We start from the raw sequence: 25726 nt of genomic DNA on the forward strand, positions 1-25726 counted from the left end.
TAAGGTGAAGCAAAAATTATATTTGTATTGTTATTTGAGCAGTGCTCAAGGAACCCCACAAAATTTGTAATCCCACAAAATTATGGAGTTTGTATTAGAATGTGAGTCCAGACAAAGCCTAGGTAACCAATAGGATCTTCTGAAAGAGCATGCGAAGAATTCTGTAAAATATGTTGCATGCATGGAAGATCCTTTCTATTTCTAGGCTCACTTTTCCCAGCTTGCACTCTTCAGCTAAATAGAACAGCTAAAATCACTTTTGGATCCAAGCCACACGGTGAAACTATTACAATATTTTGAGCAAGAAAATCTTAAAATAGAAGATAAGTATATCTGAACGTTTGGAATGCTGAATTAAGACTAAAATGTATCTGATTTTTAGAAAATGGTTATACACATTGAATTAAATCTGAGATTTCATTATGATTATTTTCAGACAAGTAATATTTCATTAACAATTAACAATGCACTAAATGCTATAGAATGTTGCAAGACTATTTTTGCACATGTTACTGAAACAATAGATTTTGTTCTCAAATAAATATGCTTATAAATATTAAGAAGGAAATATACACTGTCCGGAAAACATGCACTTTTCAAACATTTCCTACAATTACTCTCTGGAAATTCTATCATTCATTTCATATATTTTTCCCCTTTTTTTTATCCTGTTAGATTCTTATAATGCATTCTTTCAAATAAATACATCATCATGTTGTTTTAGAAACAAGTTTGGGGAGGAATTAAAAATAGTGTTTGAGTGTATTTTGCAAGCATAGTTTTAAATGATTTTAAAGGATGCTGAGTTTGATTAGAAGGTAGCTTTAAACTACCCTGTTTTCCCCAAAATAAGACATCTCCTGATAATATATCACTTTTGAGCGCATGGCAATAAGGCCAAGCGCTTATTTCAGGGTTCAAAAAAAAATATAAGACAGGGTCTTATTTTCGGGGAAACACAGTAAATCATGAAGAAGTTGGTGGCAAAGCTCAGATGTAAAGACACAATTTATATGTTGCTGGAAAAAAAACTAGTAAAACTAATTTAAATATCAAGGAAGAAACTGGCAAATTCCTATTGAAAATATAGGAATAAACATTGTAACTTTTAATGCAAGAGGATAAATATAATCCGATGAATACAAGATATTATAAGATGACTCATAATTGGCTTGTTATGGCCTAAATACTACACAAATAAAATTTGAATTTTGAACCCATAATTAGCATAGTTTGGCAGTGAAGAATGAAACTTGTTCAAAATAAACAGAAAGGGAGAGGGAGTAGGCAAAAGATGAACTACAATGTTTATTTAAATTATGTACAAGTGTTTACTTAAATTACATGTTTAGAAAAGTAGGAAAACTGAGAAAACCATTGGTAAATCCAAATTAAAGTAAGTGGAGGAACGGAAAAAATAATGGTTGATGTAGGTGTGGATTGTGTGTGTGTGTTTTTTTTTTTTAAAGGAAACTGCAGATTTTTTAGAGAGGTGTGAAGGGATTTTTAATTGCACTGACATCTGTTAGAAAGCAATCTCTGCCAAGACTGGTCTCACTAGGAAATTTTGACTGGCCTAGCTAACAGCTTTCTCCATCAGTAGCTGAAAGAAGGCACAAGGGGATCAACTCTCCTTGACGAGATTCTAACCAATGAAAAGCATTTTTGTTAATGATATGGAAATAATGACCAGGCAGCACTCGAGTTCTTGATTTTATGGAAAACTATATTTGAGCATATCAGTAAATACATAATTTAGATTTCAAGGAAATAGATTTTAATAGAGCAGTAATACTTAATATTCAGGGACATGAAACCCTAATTGGAAAAGATGGACTTGGACAGAAATTCTAAACCCCTCCCCCCCTAAATTACATAAGATGTGAAAAGAAAACAATATTACAGTATTTGAGTTTGGGGGAAAAATGCTAATAATAAAAAGGATTTAAATGGTTTAGTATGAAAGAGGGGGGGAGAGAGAAACAGTAAACCTGAAAGCAAATTCAAGAGTCAAAATTATCACTAAAATTGATAAAGCATCTACATATGCTGTATGAGTTCAGATCTCATTCACTCATACCGTCAAATGAATTAAATATTAAGAAAGAACTTGTTGAGTATCTGTTATTTTTGAGAAAAATAACAAAGATCCCAAAGATTAGGAAAAATAAAGGATCCTATCATCACAGTTATTACAAGTTGGGAACAAGTCTTATCACTCTAAGTGCATTTTATTTATTGATAAGGTAATTTTCTTGATAAAGTATGGGATTTTTTTCGCACACACACTGATTAGCCAACTAATTGGTTTATTTACTATTATTGGATTTATAACCACTCAAATCACAGATGCCTCCAAGCAGCTGACATTTTAAAACTAGAATAAGCAATAAAAGGAAAAAGAATATATATATATATATGACTTAGGAAACAAACCCAACACACCAGAAAAAGAAAACCAAGAGAGTTTGACACCAATTCACTCCAGCCTAGAAGCAAAGCCAGGTTTTCAAGGATTTTTGGAACACCTAAAGACTGGGTGCCATATGAGTCTTGGAGAGGATGCTATTTCAAAGGACCGGCGCTACAATCATATATGATAATGGAAGGGACTTCCATGAGTAACTGCAGTGTAATGCACAAGATAAAGGAAAGTTATTCAAGGATGCCTAAGTGGCATAATGAAAATGAGAGAAGATCAGAGAAGGATACATTTTTAATGAAAGGGGCAAATGAAAAACAGCATTCGAAAATTATGTTCTAATTTGCATTGAACCATCAGTTTTGATGTCTATCTTCACAAGAACTTACATAGTTTTTACTATTTTCCTATATTAGGAAATCTTTACAATGTAACATCCCCTCCAAAGCATAACATAGTAAAAAAAAAAGTCAATTTCATGTTTGTAAAAAACAACATTCACATTCCCTTTAACCAACCTTATATATGTTAACTTCATACTTCATTACTGAAACTGAAAAAGAATTTAATTGGAACATAGGAATACAAAAGACTATATACCCTTTCTATTTTAAAGGAAATATTTCAGAATCTCCAATAAGACTTGAAAATGTATACATGTGGCTAAAATTCCAGAGATAATTGACTGGACATCAGTACCATGAACAGCAGCTAATCTTCTCAGTTACAATTATAAGAAAAAAATTACAAACTGAGACTATGAAAACACAAACGCACACGCACACACACACACACGCACACACACGCACACACACACACACACACACTATGTGCCTAATCAGCTTTTCTTAGCACATGGTTTTTAGAAGAGAATATGCAAGCTGTTTATCTGGCAAATCTGTGCTACAAAGGTCTGGCTGCTGAATATCACATGGCAACCAACTTTTGCTATGAATTTTGATGAGATATGTAAATAAATGGCATCTATTAACTTCCTCAGCATTATTTGTTTCTGGTCAGAGATCTGTTGGAATAATGTAATTATATGCCATACAAAACTAAATAATTTGGACCCTAGGAAAAAAATGAAGATAATAATTAGATTATTTTCTCATCAACTTTATTATTTTTGCATTCTGAGTGTTTTAAATCATATATACTTAATAATCCGTAAAACAAATGCTTAAAAAATGCTAGTATTCATAGAAATTAATGAATTTCAGAAATAAAAAATTGTGCAAACAATGATTTAGCACTCCAGTAATGCTTTTGTATTTCTATTTTTGCATTCTTTTTTTAATTTTATTTTTACACATATTTATGGTGCAGGAAATACTACTTTTGTACATCTAAACTGTGTCTTCAGACAAACACATGCTAAGAGACCAGCAATGGATAAACAGGAATGACTAAGAGAAATTCTGAGGGGAAAAAGAAAGAAAGAGAAAGAAAGAATCACTGGGTAGTTTCTGTTAACAATGTACTCACATCTGCATAATGACCTCTCATATCACAGCGGTTGCAATGTTTTTTCCAGTACATTCTCTCAGGGCACTCTCTAGAGCAGTGTCCTGGCAAACAACAATTTAAACAAAATCGTGCTGGACAGCTGTTTTGCAGGTGACCTCTCTGTGCACATAGACAACAGGGTGGAATTTTCTGCAAAATAAAATGCAAAGAAACAAAAATGATCAAATGTTTATAAAATCAGAGGAATTTAAATTAAGTAAAATAAACAAGGCATTTCTATTTATATTCACAGAGAATGTCTAAGTCTTTCGCTTAAGACCTACTGTACTATTTCATAATCTCATGCATTGCCTACATAAGGAAGCCCTCAATTAATAATTAAAACATAAGGTAAAATGAAACAACAGTACAATAAATAAAGAGCAGAAGATGAACAATCAATAGCTAATGAATAAAATCATTTCCAGTACTGCTAGGCACAACAAGAGGTCCTTCCCAAAATTCCACCAGTAAGACCAATCTGCTTGGAAAAAAGTAGTTATTTAGATCAGTGTTCCTCAAACTGGGCAACTTTTAAGATACACAGAATTCAACTCCTAGAATCCCCCAGCTATTATTTAAGACTTAGATAACAATGCTGTAGAAAGCACTTGAAAGAAGCGGTTTGAAAAGTGCATTGCTGTGATTGAAGCACCTTTCTTCAAAGTATTACAGCAGCTGTGTCCTCTGCAAACCCGCCAAAGCTTTGAAAGCTGGCCCCAAGCTGACACGTATGTATGGCTATAGAGATAACACTTCCACTGGAACTGCTAGTGAAGTGCAATGGCAGAACCTGTTCACACCCACAGAGATAGCAGGGGCAACTTCCAAAGCAGCGAGGTCAGGCACCAGCCTTGCCAAGGATCCCAACTGTTGTAATGCTTCAAAGAGAGATTTTTCATTTGTGCTAATCTGTTTTGGAATGCCTTTCTATGACAAGAACACATGAAATTGTATCTAATAGCAATCAGGAAAGCTCCCAATAACTGATTATGCCAATGGATTGTCTTATCATTCTCCAATGCTCTATATACTCTTGCTCACCGCTCAATTTGCCACATTGTTTAATTTTTTGTGTGGCTGTTCTTTAAATGTCTCATGGTATTTATGATATTAATGTGTTGTACTCATAGTGAAATTTTACACTTCTGTTTCAACTATCATCTTTCAGCCAATGAGCATACAACTAATAAAGTGTAGACATACTGCTTAAATCTATCCTGGAGATAATTTGTTGTTGCTATTATCCTGATGAAAAATTATTAGCATTGGGTTGCCCACCACTATGCACAATACCATGGATTCTGTATTCTGTAGGAGGAATTCTCTCATCAACTCAGTAGACATTTTTTCCCTATTCTTCTAGGCATGCATATAAAAATAGAAAGTGTGTGCAAGGTGGACACGGTAGAAGGTGTAAAAGCTGTGTTTTATCATTTGCTTCCTCAATGAGGGCAGAGTGGGGACTAATTATAGGATGCATGCCTGTATCTCACTTTCTCACAAGCCTTATTGTTCTGTCCACTCATTCACTAAAGTGGGGAAAAGAGAAAAGAAATCTTCAGCGAGTAGGTGGTAATCCTCAGCATGGGCCACTGGGTCTCTCTTGATTGGATTATATTGCTGAGAGCCACTGAAGAAAGCACCAACTTCAAATACTCCATCTCCTCTCTTACAAGGGAATCATGCTCCTAATACCTTCCGATTAATCTCTAGGATAGGATCCACAATGCAAAGAAATTAGCAGGTAATGTTCCTTGGGTCTAAACTGCCATTGCAGTTGAGAGCATGGAAATTGCTTTCTTTCTTTTTTTCCCTTTCTCAAAATGCCAGCCAGTAAAATTATTTCAGACCAGCGCTTTAAAGTCTGAAAGTCTCTGCCAGCAATAAAACAAATTGAAATACTACACTTACCTTTGGGGCAGGGCAATTTTTTGATAAATGACCTCGTTTATCACAATTTCTGCAAGTGACGTTTTTGTCCGCTGTGTAGTATCTGTTGTTATGTCGCACTGAAACATAATTACCAATCTGTGCCTGAGGAAACAAAAGGATTTTTATTAGAAGTTGAAAGCTTAATGTTCTGCCACCTTAAGCTTTTATAACAATCAAGCCTAAGATATTGAATTTTTAAAAGAAAGGTGTTTATTTTTATAGTTCTTACGCATATGCACCCTCTAGAATCAAGATAGGCTTCCCATCTGTAAATAAGTACCATATAAATATTTTTGCAGGGCTATATTACGTCCTTTTCAAAGCAGTTTTTAGAAGTTACCTTTTTCTAAAACTTTTAGTCAATATTATTGACAATATTATTTAATAATGGCATCTTTTGCAAAATATATTTAATTTCATTGGGAAAATAACTAACCTACCAATGAATGTAGAGATGACATTATTAAATCGCATGCATAAGTTGCCATGAGGAAACATCCACTGAATTGCCAACAAAAGAAAACATCTTGATTTTTACACATAGATCAGAAATTTACAAGTTGGTCAATATACCTTACTATTCAAATAAAACTGAAAATCAAAAGCTAGACTATGACTTTAAGAAAAAAAAATTAAATATTTCTTTTTCCAAATATGAAAAGCTTGAGGATGACTTTTTCTCAAGAAACAAAAGTATTATTCTATATTTCCATACACTACTCTCTTTTAGTTCCAAATATTTCTGATATTCCATGGTTCAAGTTAATGCTCCAATTTCTTATTACACACCACCTGCATTTTACATCTGTGCACACAGCTCCTTGACCTTTAGTTTTAAGCCCTAATACCTGGCTCAGTATGTGCTCCTCTAATTAAATAACATGGTCACTATCAATTGTAGCCTTTTGCATTAGAAAGCCAGTAGGTGCCCATTTACTGCCATTGACTATTCTGCATCACCCACATAAATAATAAATTCTCATAAAGAAATCTTACTAGCTATGTGGTTTTTTTTTTTTTTTTAAAGGAAAGAAACAGGTTCAGGAGTGCATCAATGCCTTGAAACCATGACTGGAAGCTAGAAAAAAAAAAAGCAGTTGCTACATTTGGGCAGATGTTAGTTTATTCTAGACATTCTGCCATTCAGCTCGCTTGCAGACCAGTCAAGCAGAACTCCTAAGTGGAGTGAGCAATAGAAGGTTTGTAGAGGTGTGTGTGTGTACGCACGTGTGTGTGAAATCTCCAAGAAAATTCACCTGTAATGAAGCAGAAGATTCCTCCAGAAGATTCACCTTTTCTGCCTTCTTCCCATCTCTCTCAGCTTACATTGCCACAACCCATGCCATTGTTTGAATTCTTATGTGAAAGGTTTTTTTTAATCTTTATGTGATGATTAAAGAAAATAATAAAACTGTTAATAGCAACTCATGCTATTATGTGGAGTACTTCCAATAATTGATGGAGCGTTTTTTTTTTTAGGAAAACATCTGACAGGAACAAAAGGAGATTGAAAAATTCAACCTCAGCCTGTTCCCTAATGTGATGAATACTAGAGAATCCAACCTTATGGTTACAGTCCAATTCACATTGGCCTTTTTCCATGGACAGTGAAAGAAATTATTTAACAGGAATTGGGTTCCTGTCTGTCAGCATGATAATTCTGTGGAGATAGGCTAGACTAAATATAATGTTCTAGGAGAAACTAGCAAAATAAAGAGTTTGAAAATGGACAAGATCTGCTGGAGCTAAGGAGAGAGGGGGAAAAACAAAACTAAATCCCCCAATGAATCCCTATGGGTGAAGTAGTTGTGTATGCTGCAAACTGTTCCATTTTTAAGCCCTTCCGTCCTGGTTGTATGACTCAGAGTAGAGTTGATATTAAGTGGTTGGAAAGAATACCAGAAGTCACAATTTCCAAGCTTTCCTTATTCTATTCTATTTTGTAGGGAGTGGGGTTTAGCAGATTTTACATTGTCCCAAAGGTGCTTTTTCAAGAGGCAACTGGACTTTCTGGTTTTTCTTTGAAAAGCTGATAAAGCTTCTTATCCAAGAAGCTTTATCAGATCTTGAGCTCAGCTCTCTCAGAGCTGAAGAAGCTTCTTGGATGAGAAGTGAAATGTCTTCAAAAAAAAAACAACACACCAGAAAGTCCAGTTGCCTCTTGAAAAAGCACTTTTGGGACAACAATGACCTGGTTGACTTAGATTCTCCATAGGCAGATTTTACACTGCTTATCTTTACAGTATAATGCAGCTTGCTTGGCTTGCCTGGATTGTCCAAAACCGAAATTGATTAGAAATGGCAGCAGATGTCTCAGACTTTGCAACGGATATAAAACATTAGTAATGCACTGACCTATTGTGTAGACATTATGCTTTCAATCTGTATTCAGACCTTAATTTGGGAACAGAATCAGCAAACAGCTGATATATTACTTTCTTTAATAGGCAAAGGGAGGCCAACTTCATTGATTCTGTTTGATCTTTCTGAGATATTTTATATCATCTGCCAAAGTGTTCTGGACCATTTCCATGAATTAAGGGTTTAGTATGACAGTTCCACTTTAACTTGTAGGAGTGTTCTCAGACATACTCATGAATATCTTTGCCAAAATTGGCCATGGAACATCTTAACAGATGCTTGTGATTTGGTGTTCTCTGTAGTGGAGCCTATGATCTGAACGTAGGCTCCATGTCCTAAAATTCATGAGCTGAATTGTCTCCTGTTTCAAAGACCTATCTTTTCACCAGGTCTTTCTCATGAATACCACTTGAGGGTTTTGTTTTAATTTGACTCTATTGCTCCTTTTAATGAATGTATTTCACACTTCTTACATTTTCTGCTTTGTTATTATATTTTAGTAAGTGTTGAGACCTAATTGTCTGGGGAGCAGTTTAGAAATTTGAATAAATTAATTGGATCTGTAAAGGAAGGATCAGAACCAATCATTGGAGATCTAACTTTGGTGGCTGGAGAGGGATTAATTCCTGAAGAAAACTGGGATCACTATAGCAGTCCCTCTGTGCAGGAATGGAAGATCAGTTGAGAATATCCTCAAGAGTGATTACAGCCAAATAATTCCTCAATGTTCTGGAGAATGTACCAGGTGAAAGGGCTGACCATTCTGTCAAAGCTCTAGTTTTTGCTAAGAAATAAATAGCAAAAGTTTCTTAAAAAGTAACTTATAATATCACTTCTGAGTTCGCTTCTCTGACTACAAGAATGTTGTGGTCCGCCAGCAGCCTGCAGAACTGGCAGTGGAGTTGGACAGTGAGGAGGCTGGGGTGGAACATGGGCCGGTCCTGGAGTCTGGAGAAGGCCCAGACGAGGGTTCGGTGTCGGAGGCAGAGATGGGGCCGGGGCCAGGGCCATCTGGGAGTGATGCACGGACTCCAGAGCTCCCAGAGTCAGACAGCAGAGAGGCAGAGAAACAGGAGGAGCCTGTTCCTAGTGCATGCATGTGCAGAGCTGCCAGAAGGCAAGAGCAGCTAAAGCAAAAGGGATGACTCGGGAATAAGGTGAGGAGATGATTGGCCCCTCCCATAAGGCTTAAAAGAGAAACAAAGGCACTTGGGCCTCTTGAAGGAATTGCTAACTCTGGCATTGCTAACTCTGTTTCCAGTCAGCATCTCTTGTTTGTTTCTGAACTTCGTGGGGCTTTGCCAAGTAAGGCCTTTGGCAGGGTGTCAAAGAAAAGGTTAGTGATTATCCCAAAGGACTTCTTCCAAAGGACTTATTTTGCAACTAATTGGGACTCAGCTGGGAATGAATGTAATTTTCAGCTGTTACAATAAAATAGGTTTGTTTGGGACTAATTGTGTATTGTAAGCCTAGGTCACAACAAAGAAACTCACAAAGCATCTTTTCTGAGAACTCCAAGCACTGAAACAAGTCAGGATATGACAAGGTCAGGCAGCATAAATCTCACAGTAAATCAACAAAGCATACATTAGAGAAGCATTTGTTAGCAGCAAATATATTTTTCATCATTGCACTGCATTGCTATGGTATTTATGTTATAAACTGCTTGCTTCAATGCTTGGAGCTCCTCAGTTAATTGCCCAGCAGAATTTCCTTGAGGGGTGAGTAGATAGGGACTTTGAGGACCATCTCATTCACAAACTCTTCAGACTTTATGCCACAGATCTGAAAGATCAGTTTTTAAGGTCAAAATGATGCTTGAAGGAGCCTGTTATGTTTAGTAAGAATTTGTAGAAAGATTACAGGTATTCCTCGACTTACAACAGTTCATTTAGTGACCGTTCAAAGTTACAATGGCACTGAAAAAAGTGACTTATGCCATTTTTCACACTTATGACCATTGCTGCATCTCCATGGTCATGTGATCAAAATTCTGACACTTGGCAACTGACTCATATTTATGATGGTTGCAGTGTCCCAGGGTCATGTGATCACCTTTTGTGACTTCTGACAAGCAAAGTCAATGGGAAAGCCAGATTCACTTAGCAACCATGTTACTAACATAAGAAGTGCAGTGATTCACTTAACAAATGTGCCAAGAAAGATCATAAAATGGGGCAAATCTCACATCAACTATCTCGCTTAGGAAAACAGAAATTTTGGGCTCAACTGATGATGACTACCTGTATGGGGGTTCAGGAAGCAGTTAATGCCTTGTTACTGGAGGAATTAAGTTGTACTCCTTGTCTCCCTCTCTCAGGTGTGTGTGTGTGTGTGTGTGTGTGTGTGTGTGTGTGTGTGTGTGTGAGAGAGAGAGAGAGAGAGAGAGAGAGAGAGAGAGAGGGAGGTAGGGAGGGAGGGAGGTAGGGAGAGAGAGATTACAGCAATGAACTATGATTCTCTCAGTGATGCTTAATAGCACTGACCACTGTGATTTTTCTGGAATTATTTTTGTGACTTGCAAATTGGAGTTGCTATATTAAAATAACATTCCTACTGCTCAGTAACAGGTAACAGCATTCTGCTAATTCTACTTGACTTCATACTTTCTGGATTGTAGGATCCCCAGGAATTAATTCTCTTCCTTCTGATGTGTAACACTTATAACAAACCATCACAAATTATAATCTAGAGATCTGTGACATGGTTTCAGCACTGTGCTGATTGCAGTTTTGTATAAATCTTGGGAAGAACAGAGGCATGGATGATTAAATAAACCTAAGATGAATTTTGAAAAGACAGGGGCATTGTGGTTAGATGGATTTTAAGTAGTTTTAACTGTTTGTAATAAGTAACAAGTTGTCATATTCAATTTAATTGCCCAGTTATGATGCTGGACAGAATGAATATCTTAATAATCCAAGAATGGTACTATTATAGAACATGTTATATAGCTCTATTATGAAGGCTTGTCTGGAAGTTTCATCTTGGACAGAAAACAGTTTAGAGATAAAATAGAGCAGCTAGGCTAAATCAATCCTCTATGTATAACACAACTTTACTTAAATGAACATATCTAGGAATAAAACCTTACATGAAGCTCTAATTAACACAATTATTTAATTATCTTCTATAACAGAGTTTCCCAAACTTTCTGGTTTTGTGGGCCGGAGCATGTGGGTGGCAGGGAAGTGTGTGCGCACACACAGCTCCATTTGTGTGAGCGGTGGGCACGCATGCCTGCTGCTCACACAAATGGACCACATGCATGCACACCCCTACCTTCTGCTGGTACATGAGGGGATGTACATGCACAGGTTCATCTACTGCTTCAGGTGACCTGGGTTCGAACAGTTCACGGCTCAGTAGTGGCCTGAAGATTGGGGACACCTATTCTACAAGGTTTTAGAAAACACATGAGATCCCCAGAAGTGTTTATGATGTATTTTTTCAGTAATGAAAAGACATTAATATAAAATATTAATATAAAATAGACAAAACACAATATTGTACCTGTAAGTCTTTATCACTGATGGTCCATCCTGTTCTATCTTCTCCTGCAAAACAATTATTTGGAAACAATTGAAATGGATTTTAGGAACTAAAGGATTTGTCTTATTAATAGCAAGTTAATGAAAGAAAGTTACAAAATTTCCAAAGCGTTATCACAAAACCTTTTTAGATTTTACCTATATTATCTGCACAGTATCTAATCTGGTGAAGTAGGTGACATACAAATTAATAAATAATAATAATTGTAAGCAATGTATTTTGAGACAATATATAATGTTTTAATACTAAATATTTTAAATATTTTAATTTATATAGGAAGATTTCAGGGATTCTTTCATGAGAAGATTAGTAATGACTTTTTTTTATCACCACAAATGATAAAGGAACATTAATGAACTGTATACAAAGAGCAAGATCTGAAAAGTCTTTGGAAGCTTGTGCAGGTCATAAATTCTGTTTTAATAGCGCATCAAAAGCTTCACTGCCCCAGAATCTTAATGAATAAAATAAATAAAATAAATTTTCCAATGAATGTTCCCTGAGGTTCAAGATCTATTGAAAATATTTTGTAACATAAAAATATAACTGGAATATCAATTATCATTTGGATGGTTCTAACATGGGCACATATGACAACGTTGTATGTTATTCTACACATTTGACATAATATTCCTCGTCAGTTCTGAATTTGTTTTTTAAATTAAGCTTTCAAATCAACCATTGTAACTATATGCTAACTATCTATGTATTTCACATTAAAGCAATCAGATAAATATTAGCTTTCACTTGGTTGATTAATATGCAGTTCTCAAGTTATAAAAAGCTCTTCATCATTTATAGTATAACATAAATATTTATCTAAAATCTTTAGATTGCCTTTTGGGAAACATACATAACTAGCAGCATCCAACAAAAGATGAATCCAGTTGAGATATAATGAATGAATAAAAATGTAAGAATCCAGTATAATAAGGAAACACCATGACTCAGGAATTAGTGTTATAAAAACCCTCTTAGAGAAAGGCAGATGGAACAAATGGATTTTCAAGGATATTTGAAAGCTTGTTCAAAATGCTCTTTCATAGTGCCAAAGAAAACAGTCCCACATCCAGGAGAACACCAATAAGAAGGTCCTTGACTGGCACTCAAAAAGGGCCTCTATAGTTGATCTTTACAGAAGGATCATACAATTGAAGGCAGTCTTCTGTATATCCCGTTTAAATCTTTAAAAGGAAACAGATACAAGGGAAAACAGTCTTCTATATATCCCCAAATTGTTTAAATCTTTAAAAAGTTAACACAAGGGCTTTAAAAAGAACTCAGAACTGCTCTGATAATCATATACAATTGGTGCAAAATTAGTGTAACATGTTTGGATCTCCTATTCACACGGATACACAGCGCACTAGTATTTTAAAATCATTTTAGCCTATATGGGTAATCAGATGTGAATGGTCACTATTTCCCAGACCAGATGCCAAACCATGGGTAACGTAGATATTGCCTGCTGTTGCACCCCAGCAATGGTACCAGAGGATTATTGCCATTCATTCAAAAAATAACAGTGGCATATAGCCAACATGAGTAATAGGCACTGAATTTGCATAATGTTTTAAAATAACAATAGGATTGAGTTTGCAAATTTCAACATTAAAAATAATATGCTGTGTGAAAAAGTAGCTTCCTTTGTTATTCTATATTATCTTCATTGGTGATATTAGTAATAGCACTATAGAAGATGATGCAAAAAAAATGCCTTACCATTTTCCCCCACTGGAAGTATATGTTTGTCTGCTATATTAATTGAATTAAAGTAAAACACATTCAAATCAACTTCAGATTTTAATTCAATTTATATAGCAGACAAATATAATGTCCCACCCCACAGCTTTTCTTACACAGTCCCTAGCACAGCCCACAAAGACATAGCCCTCAGCTCCAAGATGGCTGCTCCTGCATTTAAAAACAGAGCTACATCTACAAACAACTTGGCAATTTTAAATATCTAATTATTCATATCAAAGTATTGGAATATGCCATGTAACAAAGTTGATTTATCTTTTTAAATGCCATACCTTAGTCAACTTTTCTCTGACTGGCCTACAATTTATTTACATTTTTCTTTAAGAATATAAAAACAAAAATCTTGTAGAATTTTGTTCTTGAACTGCAAATTGAAGATATGACCTGTAGCTATTATTTCTTTCCATTTTATATGTGTCATACTTCTATCAAACATTTGCTGATTAATGGAGGGAGGGGGCAGAAGTGTTTGCCTCCCCCCCCAAGCATATTTACATTGATGAACAATGTTGTTTATTATCAAGCATGGCTTTCCCATCACAGCTATTCAGTAATCTGATATTTTATGACTTGTATTTTATTCTAGATCTCTCTTTGATCTTTGCTGGAATTAATTGTGTAGCTTATAGACCAGTGTTCTAAACAACTAAGTTCATTTCTATCCAAAACGCTATCCTCTAAAGCATTTACAATCAAATTTTTTATGAGAATGTCATGTGGAACTGTGTCAAAAGCACTGCTAAATTTGATTACGCTGAAGATTATATCTACTGCATTCCCTTTATCCACTAAACCACTTATCTTATAAAACTCAGAGATTAGTCTGTACTGGCATGTATTTCCTACATTTACAATACCTTACTAGCAACCATTTCTGAATCTTCCTCCCAACCCATTTTGCAAAGTAAAAATAAAATCCATTATGTTAAAGTACTTTAAGTGAGTAAAATATTATTGGTTCAAATAGCTTTATTATTGTTTTCTTTTATTGTCCAAAAAATACAAAAAAATGATAGCATGTCAAGAGTACATGCTTGTACAATGGCTTAGAGAACTGCAATACTTATCCTGCATTCATTCTTTTTTAAAAAGAAAAATCCTCTGTTTTATTACATTATACTGTATAAATAATAACCAAGTACAATGATATTTATATAATGGGAACTAAAAACTAATACCATAATGATTGAACATTTCAAAAAAATTTATGTCAATGTTAAATATGAGATGTGAGATGTAAATGTAAATGGACAGAGTTGCTTAAATTCTACAATTAATGCTGAAAATAATTTGCAAAGTACACTGAATGATTTTGTAATATTAATATTCTTATGTTCTCTATATGCTGTTTGTTACACCACAGTTGTATAGTCTCCAAATTTTAACAGATATTATCCATATTATATCTTGCATCAGTTCTTGAAGGAAACAGGTTGTTCAGCAATTAAGATGTATAAAATATTTAAGCGTTTTTTAAAAATATATAGAACCATGTCTGATAACTTTTTTATAATTGCTTTTACAATGATTTTTATGAAACATACCCAAAAAGATTTAGTTGGGATATACTGTACAGTCTATTCAGTATACTCAAAACTGCATTCTGAATTATGATGTTGAGTCTATGCAAAGCATTGTTAACAGGACTCTGGCCTGCCAAATAGAGCACCATAGTCTTAACTCCTTGTGACTTCATGGACATAGCTCTGCAGTTTTCTTGACAACAGAAATGACTTCCCACTACCTTCGTAGGCTAACCTATAATCCAGTGATTCACTGTTGGTCTCCCATCCCATCTTCCAACCTCAGTAGGTTGAAACTAGTTTTGATTTTCTGAGATCAGACAGTTAAGTACTGGGCAGACTCTAAAAGCTTAGCTTTTTATGTGTAAAAATTGAAGTATGTTTTAAAAAGACAGGTTCCTGCCCGTTTTACAATATTTGTTTCACATATTTCCACTAAGCAGCTGCAAGAAACCAGAACATGTAATTATTCTGGAATAAAATAATATGGTCTTCTCTAACAACATTAATTAATCAATTTAACCAATTCTTCTTTATGTTCTATTACATAGAATTTTAACAAAGATATAGCCAATTAAAAATTGAAGATCTTTACTTGGTATAGTTTCCCCTCCCCCACCCCCACCCCGGCCAAGGACCAATTGGCTCTTTCTGACAAGTGGAATTCAAACAAAACTGTATTTTGTACTAAAAGTAGATCTAAATTCAGAATAGTGTAGAATATAATTTAGTAATCTGTATATTTTTACACGTGAAAAGGGTACTCTGAATCTGCGAGGACCATAAACGAAAGTGATTTGAGTCTGGGGTTACAAGAGGAAGGTGGGATCAGGAAAAAGCACTGTAAGTTTTCTTCTGTAAATTTTTTATCTGTTGCATTCTGTTGCAAGGTCAACTCTTTATCCAACACAGTAAATTCATTATCTTTTTAAAAATTTAGTATGAAGAAATACCTGCAGATCAAGGGTAAACCACTGCTGATAGTTATCATTCCGAACTGGTAACTTCTGACATTAATTTCTATTTTAAGAGTATTCCAACCACCTTTAACTCATAAGAATTTGATTAACCATAAAAGAGTTAATCTACAGATGGAATGGATTCTTTGTTAATATCTTGTTTGAAAAAATAACTGAAGAGCTTCATAAATTTCCTACCCAGGATTTAAATAGTTTCAGGAAAGGCCCATTTAATCAAAATTTTACTGTAACAACCACACATTTCTGAGAATCTCATGTTAGAAATCACAGTGTAGAGGATTTTGCAAATTCTTTAAAGTATTAATGACAAATTCTTTAAGTAGAATTATTTTGTCTTGCTATTTTTGTTGCAGTCTTAAACAATCCATGCAAGAGATCACTTCAGTTAGAAATTTGAAATGAAACAGGACATTCATTTCAAGTTTTAATATTGATGGAACAGCTACTAATTTTTATTGAATTACAACAAGAAGTAACAATTTTTAAAACAATCTTATGCTGCCTGATGGGTATATTTTTGAGGGCTATAACAGAGGGAGGTTAGAATTTAATATCTATTCAGAAAATAATATTACTTAATCCAAACATGCATGAATTATATTTAATCCAAATGAAGGCATATATACCAAGCAGCCTTCGTGATTTTTTTTTTAAAAAAAGCTTACTAAATGTTCAAATATGTGCATTTTTACTACATATTCCTCTATGTATTATGGTAATTTATATTAACCTAAGATTCCATTTCAATTTATTATGTCTGCAGGAAATATTACATGAAAGAATGGTAATATATCCCTATCTGTTGATACTAAATATACACATATTTGTAAAACACTGCACCTTAGAAATGTGTCGCAACTTGCAAAATGAAAAATATATCAAGGCAGTTAACTACAGACATTCTTTGTTTTGTTTTCCTTTATTTTGTATTTTCAAAAATATGAACCTCTTGATAATTTAGGTTTTGTAAACAGGTAGTAATGTTTACAAACAAGTATCAATAGTTGGTATTTTTCAAAACTTAGTGTAACATTTGGAGAACAAAGTAATCTCTCTCTCTTTTAGTAGGTACAAGTGTGGGGACCACAGGAACAGTTAAATTCATGGCATGGTTGGTCTACCACACAGTCGGGGGAATTCTTTAAATAGAGCCTGTCACTCTCTTTGCCCATCAATGGGATTTCCTTCTCAAACTGCTGATTCGTTCAGGTACACAACAGAGGAAATTTCAGTTAACCTTTGTTTCACCCCAGGGAAAAATCTGTCTGAGAAGTATAAAATGAATAGTTTAAAAAAAGTAAGTAGCCAAGCTTCAGTGCTATTCTTTGTAGCGTTCACAGCAGTCAGACAAAAATAAAACAAATGCTTTTACTGCCCCTGGAGAATAAATGATATAATGCACAATTTAGAATCTCGGTTGTCTACTTTTTGTTTTCAGTTCATAAAAAGGTAAACACCAATCAGATCAGAACTATTGCTTTTGGTGCAAGATTGTTTTGCTCAAACTGTTACCCAGAAGTTATAAAAAAAAAAAAATTGGTTACAAAAACAGAATAAAACTTCTGAGTAAATAAGCCTCAGAGTTTTTCATGAGTGGGATCTCCGGGTGTATCCTCTGCATTCAAGACCACAGGGTGCCAACAACTTCAACAGGGTATTTATTTTTCTTTATTTGTTCAATTTATTTCCCTTTCATACAGAAGTTCAAGGCAGCCTACATAGTAGTCCCTTCTCTTATTTCCACCAACAATCCTGTGAGGTTGGACTGAGACGGCTGGTCAAAGTCACCCAGGAATTTTCTATTACTGAGATGTATTAGAACTTGAGGCTCCCCAATGCCAATCCAATACCTTAAATACTGTATCATGCTGGATATATTAGAAATATAAAGTAAGACTAATCAAGAAACAGTCATTACTGGATATAAAGACTAGAAAAAAGGGTTCTTATATAAAGAAATTTAGATGGAAATAGCTCATGTTATACTTCACATTTCCCCCCATCTTAGTAAGTTGCAACCTCCCAGTTAAACTGTCAGAACATCTTTTAGGTTCTCCCAATTTAATAGTATCTGGAGATATTAATAAGGTGCTGTGGGGGTTTTTTGGATGCAGCTCAGGATTTTTAATAGCTGTGATAGTCATATGCTAATATCAAAATACAGAAAATCAACAGCAAAGCAGAATATAAATTGAATGTGTAAGTGTATACTGGATCCACCACAAGCTATCCTGCTCTTGCATCAACACAAAGAGATGACAGAGTAAATCAATCCCATGTCTCACAATCTGTTACATCACTAGATTAGATCTAATGATCAAAATGTATTTGTAGAGAGGAAGAAGCAGATTCAGTTGTTACAATTCAATTGCATATGCAAAAACAACCTTCTAAAACCAACTCGAAAAAGAATATAGCTAGAGCAAGTACTACTGCTGAGTACGATGTGCAATATAGTGGTGTGATCAACATTTTGTCCTGTATGAAGCCTGAGGGTTTAGGTGTATACACACATAAACACACGGCATATACGTGCATGCACATATATGTGTGTGTGTGCATGTGTGTGTGTGTGTCTGTGTGTGTATTCACATATATAAATAATGGAACTAACTCCTATTATGAAGAAGGAGAAATATTTTGGAGGCAGACTTCCTATCATAGTAGGACAACAAACGAAAGAATTGTATTAGATCTACAAAATATGGGTCTTTGTCTTCTAAGTTAAGCATTCACTTTTTGACTCACTCAATGGGAGAGGGGAAGGAAGCCAGAATATCACTGCACTACCAATATCACTACCACTACCACTGCACTCTCAAACTTCCTGATCATGTGAGTAAAGTGTCCCTGAAAACCAATTCTGTGTAAATAGGGAATTTGTTAGAGCTGAGTCCTAAATATATAATGCAATTACTTTTAAAATATCACTAGGTAAGAGAGACAACTTTAAGATGGGAAAGAGAAGCATCTCAGCGGTCTCAAACTTCTCAGTTCCATATTGAGGAATAGTATTAGTCCCCTTACCAACCATATCAGTTGCCCCTGCTTCAAACCTTACACACCTCTTGTATCCAGCCTGGCTTTTGGAGAAACCCACTGTATTCCTCAATAATTTGTATTGTTTTTTTGGTCTCTGCAGATCTTTACTGGACATGTACATTCTTTCTCATTAGCTACTCATTGTTTTCCAGCTTTCTTAAAATGGTTATTAAAAATAAGAAGAAAAATAGGGGGTAATTGAAGAATGGAAGCATAACCACTGGCATCATTCACCTTACACTGAGGTGCAACCCATTTGTAAGTCTAACATAATTCACTACTGAAAAATCAACCTCTCAATTATTCATTCCTAGCAGAGGATACAGAATATTCCATACTGTTTTATAAACTTCCCAATATCTCTCGAGTTTCTGCCACATCTTACATATGTAAAGGACATGCTACTTATTTTCTATTCCAGTCATGGATTAGAAAACATGTTTTGAAATTCCCTGGGAAAAGTAAATCGGTTTGGCCTGATTCAACAATAACTGCAACACAGAAGTACTATCTGATAAAATTATTGCATTAAAGTTCCCTACCTTATCCTGAGCAATGAAAAAATGAATAAAAATTATTATGCAAATTAATTCACTAATTTTGTTCACCTTAGCATTTTCGACTTCGAAAAAAGCTCACATTACTGAAATTTCTTTTTTTTAAAGTTTGTTATACAAAATATATATTTCCACTTAGTTCCATCAGCACTTCCTAATCAATTCTGTTTATTTTCTACACACAACGTTGTCTATATTGCTTGCCCACAGATGTTTCATCTAATCGTTAAATTCTAACCACAGAAAAAGAAAGAAAAAAGAACACAAGAGGAAGTTAGAATGGATTATATCTTTTGAGCGGATATTCTCAAAATCTTTTAAGGACTACCTCTGAATGCAACGGTTTTAAAAAATCCATTTAAGTCCTTTGAATAAGTCTCTATTCTTACTAAAATTCTGACAATATTACTTGCATAGTTAATTCAAATAATGTATCTTGTATTTTATGCATGTCCCTGAGTTGTATAAAAAAGATACGATACAAATCTAATCAATCAATCAATAAATAAATAAACAAGCAAACTGATTCTATTAAATCCGTTTCCTTAGATTCCGAATTCGAAGCAAAATATTTGTTGATGGAATGTGCTGCATCCTTCACAGTAAACAGATAAGTGTGTAGGTTTGCAATACCACAACTATATATTATTTTTATACGTTTCAGTACATATATATATATATATTATAGCTAACATAAAACATAACATAAAATAGCATAGCATAATGTAAAATATAATAAAAAAACCTGTTTCTGTCAATATGGCCAAGTGTAAGAATTGAACGGAGGAGGAATAAAGGAGAAATCACAGATATCTCCATATTGTATATAGCAAAACAATTGGCTATGTATTAAGTTTAACTGAATAGTTCCTATGGAGGTAAAAATGCTTGAGGCCTATATGGCTCTTTGGACACTTGGTTAATTTTAGTTTGCAATAGGAAGTGAAATTTTACATGGCAGTCTGGAAGATAGGGAAACCTGTACACCTTTGCTGGCTACCTCTATCCCTTGAATTGTGCAAAGTACAAGTTGTTCACATCTAAGAGCTAACTTGCTATTCTAGAGTGCATCTTAGCTAGCCATATCATTCCTCCAATGTATTTTGATACTGCTTAGTATCATTAATTAATGAACCATAGTAAATTATGTTTATACTTAAGGGTATAAGAATTGGAAAGAGCAGCAGCCTTTGATTTCAAGAAAATTAGTCTGAACCTAAGCGTTATTTAAAATTCATTCTCATTCTCTCGTTTTCTCATTCTTCCTCTCTCTCCTTCTCTCTCCCTCTCTCTCTCTCACACACACATACACACCACAAGTACCTAAAGAGTTTCTGTTATTATTTAATAGAAAAATTTGGATAGACACACCTTCTGGGATGTGCATACATACATACATACATACATACATTTTCAAAATTCACCCAAATGCATTACAATTAAAGTCTCCGAAATGCATTTTTCGAAAATGCTGCTGTAACTTCCGCTATAGGATTAAAAGTATTGGTTCTGAATAGCAACTTTTTCCCAAAGTAAACTGAAAAATCTTTCTCATTTGTCCAGTTCCTCAAAGTGAAATAAATCAAAAGCTTATGCAAGATAATACTGCTTCCATGAACATCCAGATGCTGAGAGCCCCAAAGCAATTCTCAGTTTAACATTTCCAAAGGCATAGACTAGTGATCACACGATAGTGGTGATACTCTCTAGTTACCCTTGGCAACCCTTCTCAACTGTAACGAGGCTCTGCCCCTACAATAGCTCACTGGGCAGCTTTCTCTTCACTTAGCTGAATGCTTTGGGACCATCTGCGTCGGTAAGCATAAAAGGCCAGCCTGCCTGTGGGCCCGTCACTCTGAACACCACCTCTCTGACCCTGATTAAATACAACTTTCAATCCTTTTTGTCCTCCCTGTTGACTTCTCCTATTAAGGGAGCCCTCTGACAAAGAAAGCGGAAGAGTGGACTAACTGCCCCCAAGAAAGGTGATGTCTGATACTGCTCAACACAAGGATTAGCAAGCCAATACATAACAAAAGCAAGTTGGGATGAAGGGGGAGGGAGGGAAAAATGGTTTTAGCTAGGCCTTTGACCGATTCAGAGCATCCACAATTCAACAAGAGGCATGTTTTGAAAGAAAAGAACTATGACAATATTTTGGGAAACTAACCATCCAAAGCTATGACCCTGTTAAAAACATAATGTTAAGGGCCCACTTTTTGAACGAATAACCCTAGATGCATTAATTAGAAAAATAGTCCTATACATATATCTACGTTTGGATTTCCAGTATTCTCAAAGTCTTCAATTAAGCAAGACAGCCCTCCATATTTACAGTACACACAGAGATCCTCTGTGAATGCTTTAAGTAACTTGTGCAGATCAAGGCAGAATTGGCCAATTTAATGTGTCTCTAGACATATTTGTTTGCACCCAGAAACTCCCCTGTGTTTTCCATGCCTAACAAGCAAAATCTTGGTAACAGACTCAGGTAAGCCGCATTTTTACTATTTGAATCTGCTACTATAGGGAGGGAAACAGCAAGGAGTTTCTTTGGTTTTGGATTAGTGTATTGTGCAAGCTCACCTTTCTATGAACCATGGCATTATGGTTTGTTCAAATTAATGTAGTCAGCTTGCTGTTGATTCAGCAGGAAGATTCACAATATTTTCTTCGCATGTATCCTGTAGAGATAAACTATTCTTCTATTATTTATTAAAACTATATTTTGACTTTCTACTGAAGTGGCTATCCCTTTATTAATGAAATATTTATTTATTTATTTATTTATTTATTTATTTATTTATTTATTTATTTACTTATTTATTTATTTATTTATTTATTTAAAATTTATATACCGCCCTTCTCCCTGAGGATTCAGGGCGGTGTACAGCCAGAATTAAAAAACATAAAATACAAATATTAAAAAAAACAATTAAAATATATATAAATTTGGCCCAAAATTAAAATACAAACCAATTAAAACATTTAAAATTTCTTCTTAAGCCAGCCCGGCTTGCTGGAAAAAGTGGGTTTTAAGGGCACGGCGGAAGGCACTAAGGTCTTGGATTCTCCTTATCTCTGGGGGCAACTGATTCCAGAGGTTAGGTGCCCCCACAGAGAAGGCCCTCCCCCTGGGGGTCACCAACCTACATTGATTGGCTGATGGCACCCTGAGGAGGCCCTCTCTGTGGGAGCGCACGGGACGATGGGAGGTCATCGGTAGCAGCAGGCGGTCTCGAAGATAGCTAGGCCCGATGCCATGGAGTGCTTTAAAGGTGATAACCAGCACCTTGAAGCGCACCCGGAAGACCACTGGGAGCCAGTGCAGCTCGCGCAGGAGCGGTGTTACATGGGAGCGCCATGCTGTTCCTGTCACTACCCGCGCTGCTGCATTCTGGACCAATTGGAGCCTCCGGGTGCTCTTCAAGGGGAGCCCCATGTAGAGACGGTTGCAGTAGTCAAGGCGAGAGGTGACGAGGGCATGAGTGACTGTGCACAGGGAATCCTGATCAAGAAAGGGCCGCAACTGGCGAATCAGGCGAACCTGACAAAAGGTCCCCCTGGTTACAGCTGTCAGATGTTCCTCCAAGGACAGCTGCATATCCAGGAGGACTCCCAGATTGCGAGCCCTTTCTGTGGGGGCCAAAGACTCGCCCCCAATAGTCAGTGATGGAGTCAACTGACTATATCGGGATGCCGGGAGCCACAGCCACTCAGTCTTGGAAGGATTGAGCTTGAGCCTGTTCCTCCCCATCCAGATCCGCACAGCCTCCAGGCACTGGGACATCACTTCAAGGGCATCAAATTTACTCCTGAGACATTTGTTTTGTACCAATATTCTCAATTAGCGCAGGTAAACATGTTTATTTAATATGTAAATGTAGTGAGGTTTTAAGGTAGTGTTATTATAACATATTAGCATTTGTTCAGTTTTGTGCCTTTGAGTCAGTGTTCATTCCTGGAAACTGCTTGGACAAGTCCCTGCAGTTCTCTTGGGAAGATTTTGGAAGTGGTTTGCCACTGTCTCCTTCCTAGGGCTGAGAAAGAGCGACTGGCCCAAAGTTACCCAGCTGACTTTGTGTAAGGAAGAAATAGAACTCACAGTCTCTCAGTTTCTAGCTTTGTGTCTTAACTACACATCACTGGCTCTGTTGTCATTTACTGCATTTTATTTTGAATTTTGCATACGGACATACTAAAATTAATGAAACATTAAAACTAAAAATACATGATTTCTAACCCCAGCCCACCTCACATGTTGATTTTTTTTCTGTATAAGGCCTCATAATTTTCCTTTGAATTTTTTGTTTGCAGAGACTGATTGATTATTCAGAAAACAGAGATGGAACCCAAAATTGCTTGAAAAGAAAACAAACACATTAAGAGACCCAGTTTCTCTACAGACAAGCCTGGGAAATGTTTTGTATTTATAGTAGCACACATGATTGTTACTAAGCATTTAATGTTCATGCTGCCCTGTTGAAATTTGTACCAAATATGAATATTATCAAACATTAGCTTCTAATGAATGTATGTTTTTAGTATTAATTGTAAATTAATCATTGAATTCAATAACATCCAAATGGCAATGACATTATGATTTTGATCATACAAAAATCAGTTTATTAAAAACATGATCAATCATCCAAATAACTAATTAGATGGTATCTTTAAACATATTGTCACAAAATAATTTTCCCTTCTTGTGACAGCAGTGTTACTGCCCAACTATTTCTGCTTTATTTAGAAAGTATAAGATTACATAGTTGCTTGCCTATAACGTTATCTAAATTATTCAAAGTTATTTTGCATGGTCCACTATGAATGCTACATAGGCATTTACTGAAATAAATACCATCTTAGAACAGAAATAATACACATCAGCACAATGTTGAATTTCCTAATTAACTAAAAATAAATAATAAGAACTTACAAGAAATCTGACTCAGATGTGGAAGGGACTGGGTAGAGACTCCCTTTCCATTTTCTCTGGCTTGTATTAATTCATTCTCTCAAGTGGCATAGTTAATTAATTAGTTTGGAGACAAGCATACAAAAAAGTGTTATGCAAGCAGACACATAGCACTATATATAATCACACATATATTCTGCCATAAATCTTTCATTGTCTCACATAAAATCACAATATGGAGAACAATATTTCAAAAACACACTTCATATCATACATTAGTATAATTTTAAAAGTTTGGATGAGGCAACTACTACCAAAACCAGTCAACATTCACAGATTTTCTCTTTCCAATAGATATTGCCTTTGCCTTAATAACACCAAATGAATAGTTGACAAATGGAGGAAAAGGGGATACTGAAAAAATATCTGCTCTGAAATATATTCTATGTTAGCCAATGTTCTCGATTTATTATTAGAACATAGAATAATATAGAGTTGGAAAGGACCTTGGAGGTCTTATAGTCCAACCCCCTGCTCGAGCAAGGAGACCTTATACTATTTCAGATAAATGATTGTCCAGTCTCTTTTTGAAAGCCTCCAGTGAGCATCCACAACCTCTGAAGGCAAGTTGTTCCATTGGTTAATTGCTCTCATTGTTAAGAAATTTCTCCTTAGTTCTAGGTTTCTTCTCTCCTTGGTTAATTTCCATCCACTGTTTCCATCAATTGCCTTTTGGTGCTTTGGAAAATAATTTTATTCCCTTGTCTTTGTAGGAGCCCCTCAAATATTAGAACACTGCTATCATGTCTCTCCTATTCTGTCTTTTATTAGACTAGAAATACCCAATTCCTGTAACCATTCTTTGTATGTTTTAGCCTCCAAACCCTTATCATTCTTGATGCTCTTCTCTGCAATCTTTCCAGAGTCTCAACATCTTTTTTCTATTGTGGTGACCAGAACTGGATGCAGTATTCCAAGTGTGGTCTTACTAAGGCTTTGTAAAGCAGTACTTTATGAACTTTAGAACTTTATGCGATCTTGAAGTGATTAGAAGATATTCATGTGATTGGATATTCATGTGATACTATTCAATCTTATCGTATTATTAATCCACATGATTAATTTTCTTACTTAAGTCTAATACTGAATTCAGTAATTAAGCCTAA

General features: G+C 35.3%; 1 protein-coding gene across 1 annotated transcript in view; it reads right to left on the reverse strand.

The window, feature by feature from the left end:
• Positions 1-25726, reverse strand: part of ZCCHC7 (zinc finger CCHC-type containing 7) — a 142593-nt gene that overhangs the window by 45848 nt on the left and 71019 nt on the right. Inside the window, exons 3-5 of the mRNA XM_070938508.1 lie at positions 11741-11784; positions 5846-5968; positions 3911-4081 (exon numbers count right to left, since the gene is read on the reverse strand). Of these exons, the coding sequence (XP_070794609.1) occupies positions 3911-4081; positions 5846-5968; positions 11741-11784 (338 nt within the window). The remainder of the gene's footprint in view (positions 1-3910; positions 4082-5845; positions 5969-11740; positions 11785-25726) is intronic.

This window comes from Pituophis catenifer, unplaced genomic scaffold (genome assembly GCF_029215685.1).
Source record: "Pituophis catenifer annectens isolate HBS135680 unplaced genomic scaffold, rPitCat1.0.hap2 SCAF_2, whole genome shotgun sequence".
Classification (NCBI taxonomy): domain Eukaryota; kingdom Metazoa; phylum Chordata; class Lepidosauria; order Squamata; family Colubridae; genus Pituophis; species Pituophis catenifer.